Source organism: Pteropus alecto, unplaced genomic scaffold (genome assembly GCF_000325575.1).
Source record: "Pteropus alecto unplaced genomic scaffold, ASM32557v1 scaffold57, whole genome shotgun sequence".
NCBI classification, from domain to species: Eukaryota; Metazoa; Chordata; class Mammalia; order Chiroptera; family Pteropodidae; genus Pteropus; species Pteropus alecto.
Window position 1 is genome coordinate 7,498,627 of NW_006442508.1, and position 24,180 is coordinate 7,522,806.

Genomic DNA, 24,180 nt, shown 5'->3' on the forward strand with positions numbered 1-24,180 from the left:
GTTTACTTCTAGTCTGTTTTTTTTGTATAACAATAGCTGCTTGTTTACTTGCTTGTTTACTGCTAGTCTCCTCCCCAGTTAGATTATTACCCCCTTGAGATCTGGGACTATGTCTTAGTATCCACTTTATTGTCCAGCATGATGCTTAGGTCCTCATATATACGTTGAATTGAACTTAATAGGTCAATTCTTGAATAGTTTGTGAATTACCTGGAAAATTTTAATTCTTCCTCCTGCTATTCAGCATGCTTCTGAGTTGTCCTTCAGAAAAGTCTTTAGATTTTTCTTTGGGGAATGCAAACTATCACTTACTCATTTTCTGCCTTTTTGACAAAGTCAGCCATATGCAAACCAATTTAAATCTTTTAAAACACATGCATATATCACTTTTGAAGAATGTTTGTGGCATGGAGAAATTCTCAAATAGAGTAAGATGCTAATGATGTACTGAGGAACAGGGAGTCTCAGTGTGAAAGGGCACATGTCCATTTCAGGTTTGGTGTGTAACAGTCCTGTATGGAGAAAGCTATGGCAGGGCTCAACAGGTCTAACATATAAAGGGGGCCCAACTCTTTGTTTTATAACCAATTCTGGTCCTGAGGTTTTACTTCTGAATATGAACAATACATTGAGATAGATGAAAGGCTTTTTTCATTTAGACAGTAAATTTTGTTAGTTGGAGGTGAATTTTCTGAGAATCTGACATTAATGCTGATATCTTTTTATAGTTGGTCAGCTTGAATTAGTGTTAATAGCTTTTCATAACTTGCTCTTCTTTTTTCTTATTCTGGGATTCAGGTTAGAAGTACCTCTTGAGAAGTATTCCTTTAAGCAGAACATACATTTAAAAATATTTGTGGCTGTAAAAGAGGTTATAATTTGTGGCTTATGTTTTAAGTAGAAGAAGTTACTGAAATGTGACAGTTTAAATAGAAGCATATATTTTAGCAATTACTGCATGACTATTTCAGCTCTAAGGATATTTTTTGTATCATGTCCATATCTGCTACTTCAGATTTGAATTGTTTTTCTTTTAGTTAGAAAATGCTGTTAATGAGTTATTTTCAGTCTATGAATGTAGGCTTATAGTTTTTGGAAACTCGCATACTGGGTAAAACACTAAATAACATGAAAAAGACCCCACCCTTCCCAAATAGCATTACCTCTGGGTGTGTTTCTTTTTAGTTCCATGTTTGAGGATTTTTTTCTTGTGAATATTTTTTTGAAACCCTTTTCATTACTTGCTGGCTTATATCATTAGTATTTGCAAAAACTGTGTGTCATCCATTTGTGTCTGTGGTGAGCAGGGACCTGATTCCTCTGAATCCTTACCTTAGCAGGCAGAGTTGCTCAGACACACCCACCCCGGAATGTGAAACTGAAGCTGGAGGCAAGTGATGGGAAGAAGCAGCGAGTGCCTGCAGGCCTTTTGGAGAGGATGGACAGAGGTGGCAACTGCGCTGTTTCTATTTCAAGAGTTAGTAGAGGCTGCGGTTCCAGTGGCCCAGCAGGTCCTGGCTGTGTGGATGCTGCACTCAGCTGCGTGTCCTTACGCATTGTTTTGGTTCTATAACTGATGTGCTTGGTTTTCTGAATTTCCTAGAGATTCTGTGAACTATCCAATAGCCTTTAAAAACAAATCACTCTTCTGTTTAAATTAGCTAGCTGGTTTTCTAATACTCACAACTAAAATTTCTAACAAATGCAACATCCAAACCTGCCACTGCTCAACTCCTGACAGAGGCCCTGTGGATAAGAGCAGTGATCTGCCTTTCAACCCTGGTTGGACTCTGTTTAGAGTCCAAGAGTCCTGGCTCAAGGTTACACAGAGATGACTGTTGCGGGGGCCGCTTTTGCTGGTGGTCAGGCAGGACTCTGAGCCACACATCAGCCATCCCACCGGACCGCATCATATGGAGCTCTTTATTGCTGTCTTTCTCTAATTACCTTTTTGTCTCTAAATCAGTCAATCAAGAGGTGTGTCCAGGATCTAATGCATTACTTCTTGTGCATCTTTTTAGATTTGACTTGGGGATATTAGCTATAGGAATATTATTATTATTATTTTATTAAATAAAATAATTTTATTTAATTAAATATTACTTTTGGTGGAATATTTGTTTAGCCAGAATTCATATCTGATAATTATAATTGCTTTTTAGTCAACCTTATTGAGTATAATTTACATGGCTATAAAATTGGACCATTTTTAAGTTTACAGTTTGATGAATTTTGATAAATATCTGTACTGGTGTAACCACTACCAAAATTAAGACAGAGAACATTTTCATTACCCATAAAAGTTCCCTGTGCCCCCTTGTAGTCTATACTTCTCTACCTCCCGCTACAATTTTAGCTTTTAATATATGTAATCTTAGTCCTCCATAGTTGATAATTTGTTATTCTGCTGCTCATGGGTTATTACAATCTAAGATGGTGTGATAAATCTTCCTTTTTCTCTTTTTTTACTCAACTATTAAATCCAAAGAAAAGCTATCAGTGCTATATAAATTATAAATCTGAAAATTAATGCTTTACACATGAAACTGTCTAGAGTTAGACGATGACTTGTTCTCTTGAAAGGTTTTTCAGTGGATGGCTTTTCTTCCTTCTCTGTGGCCCGAAGACATACAATGCTAGGATTTCTCCGTGAAGGTGATGATGTCTTTTAATTGTTATCTGGGTCAGAATGGGAGCAGGAAAACATAGTTAAGTGCGGGTCCTAGAATCAAAATGTCCGGGTTCATATCCTTGCTCTGCCATCTATTAGCCGTGTGATTGTGGGTAAGTATATCAACTACTCTGTGTGGACTTCAGAGTCCTCATGTATAAGAAATATCTACTGCCAGGTATGGAGTTATTCAGTCGACAAGTGTTTATTGAGCACCTACTGTAACACCAGGTCATGTTCTTCATCTTCATGACGTTTTCATTCTGGTGTAGGGGAGGAGGCAAATAATAAACAGGTAAATCATGTAGTATATCAAATGGTGATAAGTTCTGTAGAGAAAGATAAGGAAGGGGAAGAGCACAGGTGCTCCTGTAAGTGTGGGAGGAGGGGAGATGGAGTGGAGGATGTTGTAATTTTAAATAGCATGGTCAAGGGAGGCCTCACTAAGGTGGTTTTAAGTTAAGGCCTGATGGAGGTGAGGGGGCGTTCCAGGCAGAGGGAACACAGATACAAGCATAGGCTCCGAGTGGGGGGAGCAGGCCTGTGTTTGAGGAACAGCAGGGAGGCCAGTGTGCTTCCAGGGGAGTTGGGGATTGGTCTGAGGAGTAAGTAGGAGGCAAGATCAAAAGTGATCTCAAAGATTAAGGGAGAAAAAAACACATTAAGTGATTAGAGAAGTGCTGGGCACTCTGCTGTTTTTGTTGCTAATGATTATAATGACAGTCTCCTCTTTAGACTTTAACAGCAGTCCCCAACCTTTTTTGGCACCAGGGACCGGTGATCCTATGAGAATCTAATGCCCGATGATCTGAGGTGGAGCTGAAGCGGCGATGCTAGTGCTGGGGAGCAGCTGCAAATACAGATGAAGCTTTGCTCGCTTGCCCCCTGCTCACCTCCTGCCGTGCGGCCCAGTTCCTAAAGGCCATAGACCAGTAGAGGTCCGTGGCCCGGAGGGTGGGGACCCCCTGCTTTAAAAAGAGAGCCTGGAGAAGAAGAGAGGTTCTAAGAACCACCAAGTGAGTGAGGCATTCCCTCACTCAGCCATTCACCAAACAAATGAGGTTTTTCGTGTTGCCAGGCTCTGCTGTAACAAGCATGACTGAGCTGGAGTCGCTATATTTAAGGAGCTTCTTTCTAGAGAGTCAAGTGGTGGAGGCAAAGAAGTAATGGACAGTTGACGTATGGGGCTGTGGCTTCTGGGTTAGATGGATGCCCAGGATGCTTTGGGAATAAATAGGGATTCATTAAAATTAGACTTCAGGGAAGGATTAGCAATCGTCAAGTGGGTTTAGCTTTTGAAGTTTTATATGTGAAGAAGAGGATCTGTGTGCACCTGGTGGGGGGTGAGGTGAGAGGGTGCTGTCCAAGCAGAGAAAGCAGCATAGGTGAGAGTACTAAGGACTGTGGCAGCATATGGCAGTTTGGGTTGCGAAGTGAAGAAGGGGAGAGGTGGCTCAGGGGTGGTCAGGAGCTGCAGGAAGGAGGGCTGAAAAGAGGCATCGGGAAGTGAGAGAAGGAAAGGGGGAAGTCAGAAGGTGGGTGCAGGGAGAGAGGAGGAACAAAAGGGAATGGGGAGGGACTGAAACATAGAGGGATTATCTTTAGGCTGCTCAACTGCTTTGCCCGATTAGCTCATTTAATCCTCCCAGCAGCCCTCTGGAGTAGGTTGTGTACTGTTGTTTTCCCCATTTTACAGATGAGGAAGCTGAGGTGAAGAAAGGTTAACTTTCTTCAGGGTCACACAGCTTGTAAGTGCTGCACTGAAATTCTAACTCAGGCGTTCTGACTCCAGGGTGCTGGTGCCCCACCACTGCCAGTGAAGTAACACTCATTTTATTTGTGTTTTTCATTCAATCTTTGTGGTAACCCTGCAGACATCATGGAATTCCATATTTTGTCACTGGCCTATGAATGATGATGGCAGAGCCATTTGTTACGATTATCTCCATTTTGCTTTTGGTTCTGTTCTTGGAATAGGTCCCAACAGGATCAGGGTCTAGTATGAATTCCTTCTTTCCCATTCTTCTTCTCATTTCCGCCATTTTACTGGTAATAACGGTAGGCATTTAAAAATGGATTCTAAGTGGACAACTGATTGTGGGGGAAAAAAGTATCTCCATACTTTTTTTTAACTCACTGATAAAATAGTCATTTTTATTCTTAGATTTTATTGTAAATAATCATGTGTATTGAATATTTTTTAAACACTTATTTTGAAAATATAAGGAGGTATCTAAAACATTGCAGAAACTACTAATGTAGTTTTTGGGTAACATCTTTGAAATTTTCTTCTTTTTCTATAGTTGAGGGTGAATTTAAGTCTTTTTCTCTTTTAAGATCTTTTTTCTACAGATGCCTCTAATTAGACCACAGATTACTTTTTTTTATTAAATGTGGAGCTGAGAAGGATAGTTGTACAGTCAAGTCCAGGCAACTGGCTATTGAAGTCAGAGTTTTAAAGACCCATCACCTTGTCATCCCTTCTGCCCTGTCTTTACTTTTTGATCTTTTAGGTTCAGTCTGCCTTAGGTTCTTCCATGTTCTGATAATAATAGGGATTAACATAATGAACCTTTATTAGTGCATAGTAATAAGCCAGCACTGTGCTCAGTGCTTGGCTTGTACCATGTCATTTAATCCTCACAATAGCCTTGTGAAAGGGTCCTGTTATTCTGCTGTACAGATGAGGACACTGTGGCACCGTGAGGTTGGGTTAGGGACAGGGTCGCTCAGCTAGGACACCGCAGAGCTGGGACTCTAACCCAGGGCTTTCTGCTGCCACAGATGTACTCTTTAGCCTAAATTTGGGCTCTTGTAACATTAGCAAGGTTAAAGGATGATTTTTACTCTGAACTACTGAGTGTGTCTGTGTTCTTCAGTGGGGAGGGTGGGATTAAAGAAATGAATCTAGGGCCCTTTGTACCTTGTCACATTTGGAGTGCAGCCAGACCCGGTGTCCTGAAGTGGCCAACTCCTTTGAGATGGTTCCCGCAGGCACATGCTTTGCGGTGGATGGCGGGTGCTAGGTGGCACACTGCCTCTCTAGGGCGGATAGTTTCTCCTCCCAGCCTCTTTTATGGGTCCTGTGAGAGTTAGGAGGAAAAAGCCAGCAGTGGTGTGCTTGGATGGCTTTAACTTTGGATCTTGTGTTCAGTGAAAATGCTGAGTCACCTACAATGACCTGCTTTCTACCCCTTAGTGGTTTTCCCCGTTCCATGTTCACCTTTTTAGCTTTGTGCCTTATAAATAGCAAATGTTTTTAGATGAGAATGAAGTTAACACCCTTGTCACTGCTATTTTGTTTCTTTAGATTATCCCTTGGCTTTTCAGCTTTGTAATCTTTTCCCTGGGTCTTGTTCTTTTTGCCACATGCTGATAGGATACTTGTGAATGAGTTGGATTCCTGTCTGTTTTGTGCTGAGGTTGTTGCAGGAATGGATTGGCTGCCAGCAGGTTGGGGGTTGAGTTGAGGATGGGGACCAAACTCTCCTCTCTGGTTGCACATTAGAATCACCTGGGCTGCTTGAGAAACGATGAACACTCTCCACTCCCATTTTTATTTCACTGATCTGGATTGGGGCTCTGGCACTGGCATTTTTTCAAGTACCCTGGGTGATTCTGATGTGTAGTCACTGTATTATTTTTAAGTAGCTTAATTAGTGTGCTGGCTTTGGTTTGGGCTGTGGTGGAGATGGCTCAAGAGCCGCAGCAACTCTTCCCTGGGCCCTGCACTGGGCGGGTAGCACAGACCATTCCTGTTCAGCATGTGGCATCATAGCCAACACTCAGATATACTTACTGTGTCCCAGGTACTGTTCAAAGCGCATTGCAGCAGCAACTCATTTAATCCTCGTGGTATCCTTATGAGGATGACACTATTATTATCCATTTTGTAGATAAAGAAATTTCTGCTTCTAGCAATGAAGGGCATGTAGAATGAAGCTCACCTACAAACCCAGCTTTTGGGTTTTTCTAGTTTTGCGATATGGAAAACTCATTTCAAATCTTTGTGTTTTAAAAATTTGGCCTCGAACGTGAATATATATTTGTTTCTACCTATGAGACGTATACCTGTGCCATCCCATATAGCTAAATGGCTGTCAATTGGTATGCAAAAGTGTAAATTAGTATTGTAGATCATGTAGCACACTACTTTTTTATAGTGTCAAAGAAAAATAGGCTTTACTTTGTGGTAGATTTCATATTCCAAGTCATTTTGAGGTAGAACTCATTTTTAATCTTTTTTACTCAAAATTTCATTTTGTACTTTTTTTTTTTTTTTTTTTTAAATCACATGTTTGAGCTTATATATAGATCTACAATGACTTGTGACCTGTCCTGCTCTTTACTCTCTGGCTATGGTAACCTTCCAGGATACTAAGCAAATCTAACCGACATTTTAAACATCCCCTAGTCTTGCTGTCATAGACCCAAATCAGCACTCCCTCAATCCCATGTGCGTTTCTAGTCTCCCTTTCATAGTCAAACTTCTGGAACATGTATTTTATGTTTGACATAGTCTGTTCGACCTTCAACCCACTTCCTTCTGGTCTCAGTGCTGGCTTCAAAATGTTCGTCATCACAGAGTAACCTCCACAGTGCTAAACTCAGTGACTACATATTTTTAAAGCATTCCCCTGTTTATTGGTACATATTATATGCTAGGCTTTTGCTATTCTGTGTATTGGGATACAGTGGGGGAACAAAGTAAAAGAAAGTCCATGTCTTCATGGAGCTTGGGCTCTAGGGAGAGTGACATAGGCTAAATATATATAAAATATAATGTCGTCACAAAAGACCTCATATTGTATGATTCCATTGCACAGAAAGTAGACTGATGGTGGCCTAGGGCTGAAGGAGTGAGAGGAGAAATGGAGAGTGACTGCTAATGGGGTAATAAAAATGTTTTAAAATTAGATCGTGGTGATGGTTGCACAACTCTGGGAGCACACTAAAAACCATCGACTTGTGCACTTTAAATGGGTGAGTTTTATGGTTTGTGAACTATAGCTCAATAAAGCTGTTAAAAAGTATCAGAAAGTGACAAGTGCTATGCAGTAATCTAAATCCGCTGAGGGGTGGAGGTGCTGCTTTGGATAGGAAAGTTGGGGAAACTTCAATGACGAGGTGACATTTGAGTAGATATGTCAACAAAGTAACCTGTCAGCCCTTGTGAACATCAGAGGTTGGTTGTAGAGGCAGAGGGCATATTAAATGCAAAGGCTCTGAGGTAGAAATTCACTGAGTATTGAAGGAAGTGTGCGGCTGGAATGGAGTGAGCAAGGATAATGGTATGAGATGAGTTAGGTCAGATAACTTAGGTCATGTAGGGCTTTGTGAGGACTTGTCGAAGACTTGGATTCTTTTCTTTTATGCTGCAGTAATAAATCCAAAATCTCAGTGATCAAAATCAAAGGGCCTTCAAGGCAGGTTGATGAGGGTCCCTCGAAATTATTGCTATTTTCATCTTAGTCTGTCTAAAACCCACAGGAAAGAAGCCTTCTGTTTCTGGGAGGAAGAAGACGAGGCAAACCTAAACGATGACTCTCATCTAGACTACACCCTTAACATCAAATTTTTTTCTTTTTCCATATCACTGAGTAATATTGACATTTCAGGAGAATGGGCCATGTAACTCATGAGTCAGGGAACCCATAAGCATTCCATGTTACATCCCAGTTAGAGAGGCCTAACCATGCTCTGCTAAATCATGCTCTTGTTCCGTCCCAGAAACCATTAGGATGAGTGCTGATTTTGATAACCTTTAATTTTGTCCAGTTCTGTTTTACTTTTTTGGTAATGACATGGTAATTATTCTGTCATTGTCCCAGTGTCCCATGTGGCCCCTGGCTTTACTGGTTTAATTGTTTTTGTTGTCATCAAAAAGCAGTTATTAGGTACATACCTGTGTATGGTGCTGTGTTAGAGACTTTTATACTTGAGAGCATTGCTCACTGATTGGCCAACTGGAGTTTAGCTAATAATAAAATACTTTTGTGACTCTTTAGTAACCAGAAGAAAGAAGCATACTTGAAACAGAAATAACTTTGGTGTTACTGCTGGTATTTTCTCAGCACATCTTTTCTCTTAAAAAAAGAAAAAGACAGAAGATTGTTTCAGATTTGGCCAGTTTTAGTAACTTAAAAAAAATATTACTCTAAGTTTGTATGCTTGATTATTGACTGTTTTGGGTGGGAAATGCTATTGCTTTTTTCCTTTTATGGATCGCGGAGATAAATTAGTGTTTGCTCTGATTAGAAATAAGCTAGAATGGAGGAATGGGCTTTGGGCTGGGAATTAGAAGATGTGACTTACTCCCAGTTTGGCCACAGCTAAGATCTGACCTGCCTTGAGTTAATAAAATGAGGAGAAGTGAACAAAAAGACATGCAACACAGCGGCTCCCTCTCATCTCTCAATTGAGTCTTAGTGGTTTTTCCTTATTGTACAGTCACGTTTTATAAAGAAGTTAGTTTTAAAGTCCATATGTAAGGTGACAACCACCCATATTAAAAATAACACTGGAAATACTTTCAGAAGGTGCTTGGTTGGAGATTGTCTCAGATAAATCCAGCACGGCCGATTCTTTCGCTGACGCTTCATCTGAGCATCAGTAGAAGCCGCTGGCTTATGTTTAGGGACCAGGTTTATGAGAAGTACATCTTTAAATGCTAGACTCATACGGTGTTGTGAGATGCACAAAATGTGATTGGCACGTGGAAACTGAATGACCACGGGATTCATGTTGCCTATCTTTTGTTCGTTAAGTAGAAGGGAAGGCAGTTACTGGGACAACTGAAAATTACCACCGCCTCCCCCCCCCCTTTATTTTTTGCCAAGTGAATAAAGTTGAATTTGTGCGTGTTAAATGTGGATATTCTGCAATCCCACTGTACTCAGAATTTTTCTTCATCATTTTTACTGCTACTGTCTAGTTTAATCATTTCGCACCTCAGTCACTTCAAGTAGTCTTTGTGACAGGCCATTCTAAATCCAGTCCACCCATCATCTATGCCACACATTTGCCACAGGGTTATCGTCCTAAAAAAACTCCCAATTTAAACAACTTGTGTGGCACCCAGACTCAGAGCAGTGCTTCTCAGACTTCTCCCATCCTTTTGCTATGGCAGAGGTTCAGTGAATTAGGCACCCTCAGGGCCCTGGGAGCCTAGCTTAGTGTGGTAAAATTTCTTTAACGTTTTATGCCATAATTCTGTTTTTGTTTTCATGTAAAACTCTTGAGGATGTATTACCATTGAGTAGAATTGATGCTGCTTGAATGTGCCATGTTTATCTGTTACATTTGCAAACTGGAGGTCCAGTTGGAAATAGAAGTCCTTAGGAGTTTAAATGTAAACTCTGAAGCAGGATTCAGCCTTCATTTTTGAACCTTTGCCTTCTCTTTGAGTTTCCGACTATTACCATACTGCTTCTCATATTCGAAGATCTAATGGAGTGGATGCACTGAAATGGCCTGAACATACTAAATTTAGGTTTTAGTGCCTCTGTATCTGCATTCACTTATCCATTGAATATTACTTGAGCACCTAGTATGTGCCAGGTAGTAGGGATATGATGAAGTATGAGAGCTAGCCATGTTGTTATTAGAGGGAATAGGGCTCATGGCAAAGGGAATAGCATGTGCAAAGGCCCTGAGGTAGGAGCATGCTTGGAGTAGTCACAGAACAGCAGGAAGTTCACTGTGACTGAGAAGAGTGAGCGAGGCGAAGATGAGTAGGAGATGAGATTGGATAGATGGGTAGAGGCAGAGTGTGCAGGCCCCTGAGTTCATGATAAAGGCTTTCTTTTGCTTTGCATGCCTCCCTCCTCCCTCTGTAATTTTTGTGTGAAGATGGAACTAATTTTAATTTGTTTACATGCTAGCTAGTTACCCCTGTATTTACTGAATAATTATCTCTTCCCCATTGATTTGAAATGCAATTTTGTTATATATGCTGATTATATATATGTTAATACATACATACGAACATAATTGCATACATACTTGTTTATTGAATCTTCCATTGATTTGTCTTCTTGCACACGTACCATACTGTTGTAGTTACTATACAGTACTCCCCTGTCATCTGTGGAAGATATATTCCAAGACCCTCATGGGTGTAGGTAGCACCGAGCCCTGTATATACTGTGTTTTTTCCTAGGCATACAACCTTTTCACTTAAAGGAAGCACTTTACAACTTTTATTTGGCATATCCAAAGTGCCAGCATCACTACTCTTGTACTTTGGGGCCATTATTAAGTAAAATAAGGGGTACTTGAATATAAGCACTGTGATACCTTGTACTTGATCTGATAACAGTGCTACTAAGTGAATAATGGACGGGGAGCGTATATGCTGGACAAAGGGATGATTCACATTCTAGGTGGGCATGAGATTTCCTCATGCAGTTCAGAACAGCACACAATTTAAAACTTATTTATTGTTTATTTCTGGAATTTTCCATTTAGTATTTTCAGAACATGGTTGACCACGGTCAACCGAAACCACAGAAAGCAAAACCATGGATAAGGGGGACTAATGTATCTTTATATTAGGCATTGGCAAACTATAGCCCACAGGCTAAATCTGGCTCCCCACCTAATTTTTTTAATAAATAAAGTTTTATTGGAACACAGTCACACTCATTTGTTTATGTATTGTTTATGGCTGCTTTTCAGCTACAATGGCAGCGCTGTTGCAACAGAGATCATATGGCCCACAAAGCCTAAAATGTTTGATCTGGCTCTCTACAGAGAGTTTACCAACCTCTACTTTATACTGTGTATTGATATCTGATAGGGCAAGTTCTTCCTCATTCTTTTTAAAAAATTTCTTGGCAAGTCTAGCATGTTCGTTCTTTCAGATGAACTTGAGAACCAATCTGCCAAGTTTGTCTTACTCCCTCCTTTTCCCCACCTCTTTTTTGGGGTGGGATACTGGGGGTCAAAAATAGGAATTTGATTGTTACATTTAATTTGTAGTTTAGTAAAGAGAGAAGTGATGGCTTTACAATATTGGGTCATTCCATTTCAGGAAGATAATATCTCTACATTTATGTTTTTCAGTTAGCTTTTATTGTTTCTTCATTTGAATGTTGCATATTTAGGTTTATTCCTACATGTATTATTGCTTTTTTGTTGCTATTATAATTGAGATGACCTCACATCTGTATTTTACAAGTGACTGTGGTATAAAGGAAAGGTTTATATTTTTATACATTTAAATTGTTTCTGATCCTCTTATGAAGTAAACTACTATAAGACTGTTAATTTTGATTCTTTTGGATTACGGTCATAGTCTGAATTTACCCATAATTGTTTTTCATTCTAAATATTTGTATCTGTCTGTATTATGGGGCTCTATACCTAAGGTAGTTTAAGGGAATGGACCTTGACCATTCATTTTTTTCTTTTATATTATATAGGTTACAGCAAATGGTGGTTACAAAACAAAAAGAAGAACCCAGAAACTTCCTGCCCAGTCAGCTTTTGTTGGTAGTTTTAAGAATACCCAGAAGATTATTTAAGCAAGCTATTTATCAAGCAGTCTGTGCCTTTATACAGAGCCATTTGTTGCTTTTAATACAGAACGTAGGGTTTGCATGGCACACAGGAGAGTCAAACCCAGTCACTGCTTTACTGTAGAGAGCCATTTGATCATGGAATAAAGTTGACTTAACCTAGCATTTATCCTTCAGAATTGAAATATGAGCCAAAGGAGATTTTTATGAATCAGTTAGATACTATATTCCTAAATATGTTCTCTGTAAAGCATTTGATCTTTACCCTTAACATCTGTTCCTTAAGGATGTGAAACCTGTTTTAGATTTTAAGGGCTGTTACTTGCCCTGAGCACTGAATAGATGAATCATAAATTTAATATCTGTTAACCTTTGTGGATTTATCTTTTAATGACATTTTTGTCTCTTTTCCTTGAATTCTTCTTAGCTGCTCCTTACCTTAGTGTAACTTAAGAAAAATCATTCATGTTGCTGATTCCTTTTTTTCTTACTTTTTTTGAGGGTGTGTGAAGTGATGATGAGGTGGTGAGGGTAGTAGACATTTGATGTGGAAATAGAGAATTGCTGATATATGTGATTCATGAAATAAATCTCATTACTCTTATTGCCTGTAAAGTGAAACTTTATGTATAGAATGTGGTCTTTAATGCTGCTGTATCATTTTTCTACTATGTAGAGATTATCTTTGACCATTATTGTGTATAGCAGTCGGTGGTGGATGAATATGGCAATGTCATCATAGGCTTCGGAGATGTATCAGGCCATGTGCCTCTATCAGAGGGAGTGCCAATTTGGGGGTTTCTGAGGTGGGGCTTGACTTGGACATACCAAAATTAGAGACCATTTTAGAAGACCATGTGTGGTGCGAATATAGTGATAGTTGATATCTTTTAGTAAGCATGTATTATGGTCCAGGCATTGTAACGGATGTCTGCCATATCTAGGCATTGTAATCGCATTTTACAGATGAGGGCATTGAAATTTAGGTTAAATAACTGGTAAACCTGAGATTCAAACCAGCTGTCAGACTCCAGAGAGAGGAAATAAAGTACAGTGGTATTTGTGCAGGAACTGTGTGTGTGTGTGTGTGTGTGTGTAGAAGAATTTAGCAATTTTAGATTCTTTTATGTGAATTTTGACAGTTGAAGTGACATCAGGGTGGTGAGAAAAGTGTGGCAGGGGGGGCCTGGAAACCACTTTGCTTGACCTTTGGCAAGCCCCTTTCTCTCCTTCCTGTGAAGCCTCAGTGAAAAAAGAATCAAGACCCGTAAGTTTTCTGTTTTTGTTTTTGTTTTTGTTTTTTTGGGGGGTCTTGGAGTTTAACTAAGGATTTAATTTCAAAATGATACTGGAATGTATCATTTGTCTTTTTTTTTTTTTTTAATTGAGAGAGTACGAAAAGGGAGCGTTGTGGCTCAGTAGTAGATGTGAGGGGGGGGGGCGTTGGTGTATGGTCAAACTTCCCATTTACTCCTGCAGGTCAGGAGAGGGCTGTCGCTTCTAGCTTTAGAGATCTCTATATGGGTTTATTAATTGCAAACATAAGTACACACATATACATACACTCACACACCCCTAATGCTTTTAAAAACTTTTCTGTGCAACACACTAATATATATGGAAGAGGTTCTGTTCCATATTATGTCATCATTTACCTTAAATATGGATAACTCATTCAGATGCCAAACAATTAACATTTGTTAATATTCAAGGCCCATTTAGAACCTAAGGCTCTGCTCTGGTTGTCTCTCAGCCGAAAACTCTGGTTCTTTGGACCATTCTTGATGGCTGTGACTGCAGTGTTAGGTGTTTGGCAGTACACGTGTGTGTGAACGTATGGCCTGCTGCTCCTGACAGTGGAATGTGAATGTTAGGGGCTTTGCTGCCTGCTGGTCCCTCTGCCCTGTAGGCCAGCCGAGAACTGGATTACTGCCACAATTTAGAAAAGAAAGTAAAGCTTTCTAAATACTGGCAGGGAGAATGGCTTGTTTTCCAGATTCAGAGCAGCAGCCAGCCCAGTGTCCAGTGTCCCTGCACAGATAACTTGTAGTGTCTGCTCTTTGGGTCTGTTCTTGGCATCTCCTGAATGTCCCAAATAAAAATTCCAGTGAAGGGAGTTTTTTTTTTTTTTTTTTCTTTTTATCTGCATGGCATAACTTGGAGAGATACAGTATCTTTTTCAAGGTTACTTTCAAAACTAACTTTTACTAACCTTTATGATAGATAGTAAAGAAAAGCAACTAATGTAAATCCTGATGTTTTACGAAAATACATCTATTGGTGCTTATTCAAATATGAAATTATTCAGACTTTTAACTCATTTTTACATAACCTATTATGTATGCAAGCATACTTTATAAAAATCATTTGAAATTAGAGATTCAAAAGCCTAACAGTTTAACTTATAGTTTTATGTTGTACAGGATTCTAAGATGGAGCAACTTAAATTGTTATATATATATGATTTAGTATGTAATTCTGCAACTATGGGACATGATTCAATGTGGATACATTCTTTGATTTGGACATGTTTCTCTATGAGTGATTTCTGCTGCTGTGTTTCTGGTTCTGTGGCCCATTTGATATTGCAGTACTAGTTACTAGACTCCATCACAGGATTCAGCTGCCCAGACTCAGCTTGCAGGGTAATTCTTTGATTTGTCTGTGTTTGACTAATAGGAGGAGGAGGGGCTTAGATTCCTTTTTTGCTCATTCTGTTGTATAAGAGCCAACAAAATAAATATGTAAGAACTGCCAAATGGTTGAGATACTTTTCTATTAATTTCTGGAGGGGATATTTTGCTAGTAATTCTGGGAAAGAGAAAGTAACATGTTTCATTTGAGATCTGTCTTCTATTTGTGTGACTTGTTTAATTTGCTAACATTATCGATATTTTGCTATTCAGTTCAGATTCACTGCGGTAGGATTTTATAACTACTAAAGTATTTTTGTTTTACCTTACAAATCACATGAAAATTTCATGAACTTTAACATTTGGTTGAGATTTTAACTTTTTTCAGACTTTATTTCTAGGAGATAGGTCAGTAGTTGCATGTTATATTTTATTTAATAAGTACCAAATTAATGGAGAGAGTATTCAATTGTATCAAAACATTTGTTTATTTTCTGAACTTTTTTATAGACTTTGCAGTATGGGAAATAAATGACAGAATTTTCCCCTTTTTCTTTTAAAGACTTTCAGCTGAATTCTCATCTCTCAACACTGGCAAATATTCATAAGATCTACCACACCCTTAATAAGCTAGTAAGTCAATCTTTTAAAGAAAAAACTACCAACTGTTTAAAATAGTTGTTTTAAGCATATTTGGTAAAAATTTAGATATGGATATATATTAAAATATCAGCTATTTATAAAAATGTTTATTTTTAAAACTTACAGTATGGTATGTGATTTCTCAGTAATGATGAACATATTTCTTGCAGAATCTAACAGAAGACGTTGGCCAAGACGATCACCAAACAGGTATCTGTAAATGCTAACACTGCTTAATCTTAAATAAATTTCCTAATGTAAAGGTAGGAGGGAAAAATACTAGCTGAGACTGCTCAACATTGTAATACATTCCATAATCAAGTTGTTACTTGGTTGAAGATTTTTTCAGGGTGCGTGAAGGAAGCCATGTTACCATGCCTTCCCAGCAGGAAATCTATTCTGGGGCTCTGCTTTAGGAAAGAGTACTTTGATCTCTTTAAAGAAGCTGGGGAGTCTCCCTACTGGTTTCAAGATACTATTTCCCTACTGAACTATTTGATTTATACTAAAAAGTTATTGTAGTAATGCAATTTGAAAGGTATTCCATTAACGTTTGTTCAGTTGAGATGAAAGATGATCCGATAGGTATATGGGTGTGTGTTTGTATGTGTGTGTGCGTGTGTGTATGTGTGGTACAGGTCCTGAGGATTTATGAATGGGAAAATTGAAACGATTATTATAAATGATTCTTTAGCCCTGAATTTTTCAAACTTTCGCTAGCATTATCATCACCTGGGAAGGGCTTGTTACAACAGATTGCTAGGCTCTACCGCCGGAGTTTTTGATTTCCAGAAACTCTGGGTATTCGCATGTCTAACCAGCTCCCAGATAATGCTAATGCAGTTGTTCTGGAGACCACACTTTGAGAACCACTTCTCTAAACCATTGGTTATCATAAAGTTTAGAAACTTGCACTTGATCTATAATTATAAAACTTCAGCAAAAATTATTAAAGTATTTTTTAAATTTTTTGAGAATTACCACAATAATATACGAATATATCCTTGTCGGAGAATTTTGAATAGCACAAAAGTCAATTTAAGAGTAAAAAGTGACATTCTTTCATGTCTCCCAATCCAACCTTCCCCCTGTTTAATGTTTGTTCTTTCAAACATTTTTATACATGCGTATATTTTTATGGTAGTGTTTTTTTGTTTAGCTTCAATGAGATCATACTGTATATACTATGCAGTATCATTTTTTCATGTAATGGTATATCTTTAAGGTTGTTGGGATTTAGAACTCTCTCTCCCCTCCCCTCCCCTCCCTTCCCCTCTCCTTCCCTCCAAATTGGTTCAGAATTAATTGAAAATTAGGCACAAGAGACTCATGGACATGGACAGTGGACTAGTGGTTACCAGAAGGAAGGCAGGGAGGAGGGAGGTAGATGGAGTAAAAGGGGTCAAATATGTGGTAATGGAAAGAAATCTAACTTTGGGTGGTGAATACACAATGCAATGTATATACGACATCCTGTTGAATTGTGCACTTGAAACTTATTGGATTTTGTTGATCAATTTCACCACCCCCCAATAATTTTCAATAATAAAAAAAAATTTATATTAAGTTTAGAAAATAGAAAAGAAACAGACCAGAACTAAAGTCTTCACCCTGAAAATAAAGTTCAGTTTGGAAAAAAAAAAAATAGAAAATTGGACACAAGGTGAAGATTGAAGTAACAGGTTTGTTGGAAAACATAGCTTAGTTGAGCAGCAAAAGTGCAGAGACTTTTCAGTATTTTACCTGAATTAGATAGGCTTACATTTAATCACTGCCACCGCTAGGTGAGCACAGGCCAGCACGCCCACTCTTCCCTCTAACCTCCCACTAGTGACAGTGCAAAGGTTTGAGCTTCTGTTGGCTGGATGATCAGGAAGGGAGTTCAGAAGGGACTGGAATAGAGTTCAGGAGGGGCTGGGCCCCTTCTCCCTGCATCACCAGTTAGGTCAGATACTTGCTTCCAGGGGAAGGAGTGAGAGAAGTGGGCAGACTATGCAGGAATGTTCTAGAAGGCTATGCCACAGAGTGTCCTTACACTGGATCTTTTTGTTTCAGTAAATATAGATCAGTTCAAAGGCAGTTAAAAGCAGTTTCCTTAATAATTTAAAAAACAGCATATGCACATGGTTTTAAAACAAATGTTGAAAAGGTATAAAATGAAGATTTCTGTCCCATTTTATTACCTCCGCTCCCATCCCCCACTAGTATTCCACATTTGATTCTCTAGAGGTAGCTCATATTCTTATATTTGTTTCTTAAATGATGATGATGATGATGATGATGATGATGATAATGTAATTTTTTCCCCAAATACAAGTATACATTTGTATGTGCCTCTTGTTTTTGTCATTCAGTATATCTTGGAGATCTTTTCATAGTAGAACATTTAGAAAGCATTTATTTTATCTTTTAATGAATGCATAATTTCCCAATTCATGAATATATTGTTTCTACTGATATACATTTAAGTGTATTTAACTTTCAGCTATTACTAATAATACTGAAGTACAATTTTCAGGGCTAGTTTTAATAGTTAAGGAACAAAGCACGTTTCTCTCCTATTCTGGAACAACATGTTGTAGGCTTGAGGGATTTTTTTAAACTTGAGTTAGTGTAGTTTTGATTTATAAAACTGAATTTTGTGTTTGTCTTCTGCTTAGCTGAGGTAATAAAACCTCTAGGTTCTGAATCTTAAATATTTTATAGTTAACTTTGAACTTTGGATTAAAATGGGTATTGTTACTATAGTAATTTCACATTTAAATATTTAATCTGAATGTGGAAATTTAATAACTGTAAGTTATAATTAAGGAAAATGAAAATGGAAAGTGTATTTGGCCTCATGCTTCTTTTTTTGCCCCTGGGGACAGCGGATGTGTCTGACATTTGGCATATGACATGTTGGTTCAGTGCCTGGTTCCTTGTAAGTGCCAGTTAATGTCAATCAGTATTAGTAATTTTTTAGATTTGTCTGTTTCATTAAAATTTCTCCATCTAGTTATAGCATCACTTATGATTACCATAAGTGACAGATTATACTTTAAAAATTAAACAACATAAAATCTATAATGTTTGGAAATCTGAGCAAGTTATCTCTGTAGTGCCTGCTCTAATCTCTTGGCCCAGCCGTAGTCTGAGCAGTATCTATAACAACTGTATATAGAAGATTCAAACCTAAGTGAAAAAGAGGCCAGTATCTTCCTGCTCTGTCTCCTCTAACAATTTTATTTGATGCTTTCAATCTTCTCCCATCAAAAGAGAGAGAGAGAGAAAGAGAGAGACCGACTGACCAACTGACCGACAGACACAGAGAGAATTAATATTGGAGAAGTAGCCCAAAATCTGGGAGTAAAAGAAGTCAGAGAGGACAAAAATTGATGCAGGAAGAAGATGATAGATGTCAGAAGTCAATGCCATTTAGAGAGAAAAGAAAGGAAAAATTCTGTGCCTTAAATAGTAGTATAAAATTTGCGCATTTAGACACTAATAATTTTACTCAAGCAAGCAAGCTAGTTCAATGATCTGTTCCAGAAAATGAAATGAAATATTAGGTACTGGTAAGGTATCTTAAAATACAATCTATTTATCAACTCAAATCTTTGTTACATTGTTCAATGAAAAGTGAGGTGAAATGGCTCTATAAAAAGTATTGCAGTGGCACAGTGTACCATGTAAAATGTTATTAAGTGAAACTATACTATATACAACAGACTTGCTAAAATGAAAAATTAGTGAGATTTTTGTATTGGAATATGCATTTATACTAAGTTTGGAAAGTTTGGAAAAACTCTAATTTTATAGCTCTCTTATTTGGGGATGACTAGAAATAGGGCACAAAATTTTATGTGTCTTGCAAAAAATGAATCCTAAAAAGACTTTTTTTACTTGAGGTCCACGTGCAAAATTATTTAAAAAAAGAAAAAGAAAAAGAAAAAATAGAGGCAGTGGAATACCTACTTAGATAACATTTATTGAGATAACATGCTTTGTTAAATTATCATCAAACTGACAAGCTGGATAGACAGTAAAGGGCGTTTGGCCTGATCCAGGTTAAACTCCAGTTGCTCTTTAAAATTGATTTTTCAGAACCAAGTATTAGGATAGATATGTTGGAAAATGTTGCCAGTATTTCTAATTGTTTAATGTGGGAAGAATGGCTATATTCATTCACTACCTGATTTATTTGAAAATATAGTTGATTAATAGAATTCATTTGTTCTCTTTAAACACTGAACCAAAAATAAATTTAAACTCAAATCATAACCCTTGAGTGAAAAATATGAACAATTTTTATTGCCTTCCTAAGAATCATGTAGATACCCCAGCATCAAGAAAGAGCTAATGATGGGAGAGTTGGGAGGCTTGATTTCACTCACTGTTCATCTAATATGGAAATATTTAGCATACCAGAATATCAGTCAAGATAATATTAAAGAGCCTGAATCACAGTTTGGGTTTACTAATTGAGATTATTCTCCTCCTTTTCCTTTTTCTTTATTATTATAAAATGGCTGTTCCTCTTTTATGTGTTCCTGCCAAACATTTCTTATGAGATTGAGATGGCTTCCTAAAATTATTTTTATCACTGCTTTTCCTTGCATGATTGTCAGAGAATGAAAGCTTGTAGCTCTGATCATTTCAAATGAATTCGTGGGTTTCTTAAAGTTCATTAGACAGTCTCTTTTATTAAGTGTCTGTTGACCTAGGCACTTTCAGGTGCTCAACTTTATTGGTCATTTTCCTTACCTGGCGTAGTAATAAGACCTCTCAGATTTGTAAAGGTAAGATAGCTTTAAAAGTGCTCTATAGTTATTTAAAACATCTCCCTTAATATCTTGCCTGTCCCTGTAATGTCAGATTGTTTATATCTAAGTAGATACTTTTAAAGGGGTAAAGCATCTTATTCTTTGAAGCAGATGAACATTCTATAACGTTCTTATTTATGTAGTATTTTGCTTACTATTTTTTTTTTAGTTTAAAGATAAAATTCAGTTGAAGTAGATTGCTATATAAGTTGAGTCAGTAAATCTAAATTTATATAAATACAAATTTGTAAAACATTCATTTAAACTGAGATATTTTTATTATAAAACAACTTATCACAGAGTTATTTTAAGAAGCAAACATTCTAGGATATATGTATTTAAAAAAAATCCTACCTGCCAGGAAACTTAAAGTCAAGTGTTTAGTCTACTGAGAAATGGAAAAAAAACATTTAAAGAGATGCTGTATTATCTTTTCATAAGTGTTTTAAATATCTGGAAATATACTGAATTTTTTTTTTTTTTTTTTTTTAGCAGAATTTGGTTTACACATGTTTTAGGAACACGTTTATTTAACAGATATTTATTGGGAGTCTACTGTAGGATTCTCAGTGTATGTATCTTACTGTATTAGATGCTGTGTATGCACAGGTGAACCAAAAAAGGCACAGCAAGCCAACATGTACACTTAAAAACCCTAGTTGTTTCTCTTGCTGAGGTAGGAGTCTGGAGTGATGTTGGGGTGGCGGGTGTGGGACAAACAAGCCTTGAGTTCTGTTCTGTCTCTGTATTTTGTTGATTTGGTTCATGTTGGCAAATTATTTTAAGGAAACTTAGTTTTCCTTGGCATTAAAAATTGCTTTTTTATGTAGCCTGAGACTTTTTTTTCACTGTCATCATGTGTTCTAGGGTTCTGCCTGAAGAGCTCCGTCTTTAGTTTTCTGCTTCTCAGCCTCTGCTGTTATGGCTGAGTAGAGGCAGCAGTAAGTAGTGGCGGAGAGCTTGGGCTTTGCTGCTGGGCTGCCTGGGTGTGATCCTTCACTTCACCTACTGCTTTCCAGCTGTCACCTAATTTCTCTGGTTCAGTTTCTTCATTTGTAAAAGTGAGATTGCTAACAGGTTCCTATATCATAGGGTTATTATGAAGATCCAGTGAGTGCTGAGGTCTAGCCTGAGCACCACAGGCATACGTCCGTTATGTCACTCAGGACCAATTTCTTTATTGTCTCTGACATCTATCTACACATAATGCTTGGCACCTAAGCACCTATTGAATTGATGTTTTTCACTCGTAAAACTCCTGAGAGCTAGATACCACAGTTCTCATTTTTCAAATTATGCACCAGAGACCCAAAATAGGTCAGTGATTGACCAAGCCACATAGTTAGGTGAAGAGCTGGAACTCATTCGTTGAACGCAGATCGTTCAAACCCCAGGACCCCTATGCACTTCTCTCCTGGCTCACTGAGGACTCAGGCTCTTCTACCAAGAGGCCAGTGGAAGGAGTAAAGATGTGCAGTCCAGAATTCACCACGTAACACTTCTGAGACCTTAGAATGTCAGTTAAATGCCTAAGCCTTAGTTTTTCCCATTTGTCGAGTAGAGATAATTATCTCTGCACATAGAGATAATTATCTCTGCACAGCTTATCATTCAGGGTTATTGTGGGAACCGAATGACATACCTGATAGTACTTGTGCCAAATGGGATAATTTAATTATAATTGTCTTATAACTTATAATGGTTTAAGACAGTCCGAAGCAAGACTGTCAGGGTTTGAATCCCAATTTTACCACTTGCCTAACCCTTTCTGCCTCCATTTTATCATCCGCATGGGCAAAAATGATGTTTTTTTCATAAGCTTATTATGAAGTTAAGTGAGTTAATACGTGTAAGTAAGTGTTAAGAACAGGGCTTAGCTCACAGTAAGGTGTCAGTAAGTGTTCCATGTTGTTATTGCCTGTTGTTATTACATTTTAATATTTTTTACCAAATGAAAGGTGTGCTTCTGAAAACTGTGACGGAAAGTGGTAGAATCTTCTTCAAGTGGCAGAAACAAAGTAAAAATTACTATGGAAATTTTGATCAAGAACATGTCAGGCTTCTTCTCAAAATAAACCAAATTCTGTTTGTTTGTTTGTTTGTTTGTTTGTTTAAAAAACAAACCAAATATTTTTGAAGCTGAAGAGTATTCGGAGTGATATTTTTACATGTATTTTAGACTCAAAGTGGCTGGTTGAACTGACCTTGCCTAGTGAAGTACACTAATGAGATAACAGTGCAATTCCTTTTGAAGGAACATTGACATGTAGGAGAAGCTGACAGCTTTGATGATTTATATTAGTATTTTTGGAGAGTAAACTGAAGTTGTGATAACTATTTCTGGTGTCGTTTGGGGGGGGAAAGTATTAACTTATTTGTGTCATTGCTAGAATTATTTCTTTATAACATTTTCTCAAAGAGGAACTAAAAACCATTTTTTTTTTCACCCATAGCATCTACAGATAACATCTAAACCCTTTACAGTACCAGCCATAAAAGTTTCTAATTTGGCGGGGCTATTTTTTTTGCAAATGTTGTGATGCGGTATATCTTAACCTTGTGCCCTTTGACTCTGTTTTGTAGGAAGTCTGCGGTCTTGTAGTTCTTCGGACTGCTTTAGTAAAGTGATGCCGCCCAGGAAAAAGAGAAGACCTGCCTCTGGAGATGATTTATCTGCCAAGAAAAGTAGACATGATAGGTATGGAGCAGAGACAGTAGATCAAAACTGATGACATAAGTGTCAGAGAGGCACTTTTCTGCCTAATCCAGTAGGTCATCTAAGTGTACAATGCCAACTGGAACTTTGTTTCGGTTCTGCCAGGTGAATTTTCAAAGTGTAATTACTTCATGTCGCTTATTTTGTGTGTTTATAAAATAAAAGCAAATTAGGTAATTTGAGTTTTCAGAAATTAAAGTTTTATTTTAGTCCACCAATCCACCAAAACTGGTATAGAGTTTCTTTCTTTCCTCTCAAGGGCGTGCTGTCTGCCTGTTGAGTACCACAGCATTGTTATGTATCTGTTCTCTGAGAGAGTCTCCCTAAATATGCCACAGCAATCTCTGATAGTTCCCTTTGCAAGGCACCTGGACCTGGCTAGAGAGAGCTGCCTGTACCGAATGCTCGAAGCCTGCTTGGAGTATTAGCGAGCTGAGCTTTATTCTCAGAAGAGTGAGAATTTGCTAGAAACCATGAAAAACAAGTCTGTTTAAACCACTTCTCTTTCAGACAAGTGAACTGTTAATTTTGGTGACTCCAAAGCTCTGTTAGACTGGTTTATTTTAGGCGTCCTTATTGTTTCACCCTGATTTTTGTCAGTTTTTCTTCTCTTTTTTTAAAACAATGAACAAACATCATAATTTTAATTCTTTCTTTCTTTTTCCGTCTCCCTCCATTCTGGCTCTGTAGGTCACTTTTCTAATGGGCCTCAACTTTAACATCTGTAAATCAAGATGAGATTTTTCTGTCTTTCTTGCCGTGATATTTAATATGCTACAACTCAGTTGGAGAGAAAGAGAGGTGGACTCCGAAAATGTGAAAATAATGTCACTATTCATATCCCAAAAGAGTAGAAACTGTTAACTAAAAGAAGACAGAGGTGATTTAGACCAGTGATTTTCAGCTTTATGAAGCCAGGTCACTTGTTATACTTCCTTGGTGTTGATGTGATAATGGGGGAATTGTTAAATTCTACTAATCACGTAACATTTTATGACTATATAAAGTCCTTATTATTTTTTTCACCGTAGTCCAGTATAATTTAGTATGATAAAGCCAGTTGAAAAACTGGTGACTGAGTTGCAGGAGGGTGTGAGGTACTCTTACGATAGCATTTCTGTGGTCACCCAAGGGAGAAGGAGCTATCGCATTATCTGAGTTTCATTCTTGGTCTTTTTTTTTTTTTTAAAAA

General features: G+C 37.8%; 1 protein-coding gene across 5 annotated transcripts in view; it reads left to right on the forward strand.

Annotated features, from left to right (window-relative positions):
- Positions 1 to 24,180, forward strand: part of DCUN1D4 (defective in cullin neddylation 1 domain containing 4) — a 66,521-nt gene that overhangs the window by 4,780 nt on the left and 37,561 nt on the right. For 4 of the 5 annotated variants that reach the window (XM_006922492.2, XM_015597607.1, XM_025040268.1 and 1 more), the window contains exons 2-4: positions 15,388 to 15,458; positions 15,638 to 15,677; positions 22,856 to 22,970. In XM_006922492.2, the coding sequence (XP_006922554.2) occupies positions 15,388 to 15,458; positions 15,638 to 15,677; positions 22,856 to 22,970 (226 nt within the window). Of the gene's footprint in view, positions 1 to 13,334; positions 13,460 to 15,387; positions 15,459 to 15,637; positions 15,678 to 22,855; positions 22,971 to 24,180 lie in introns of all 5 variants that reach the window. The other variant, XM_015597608.2, reaches the window with a different exon arrangement.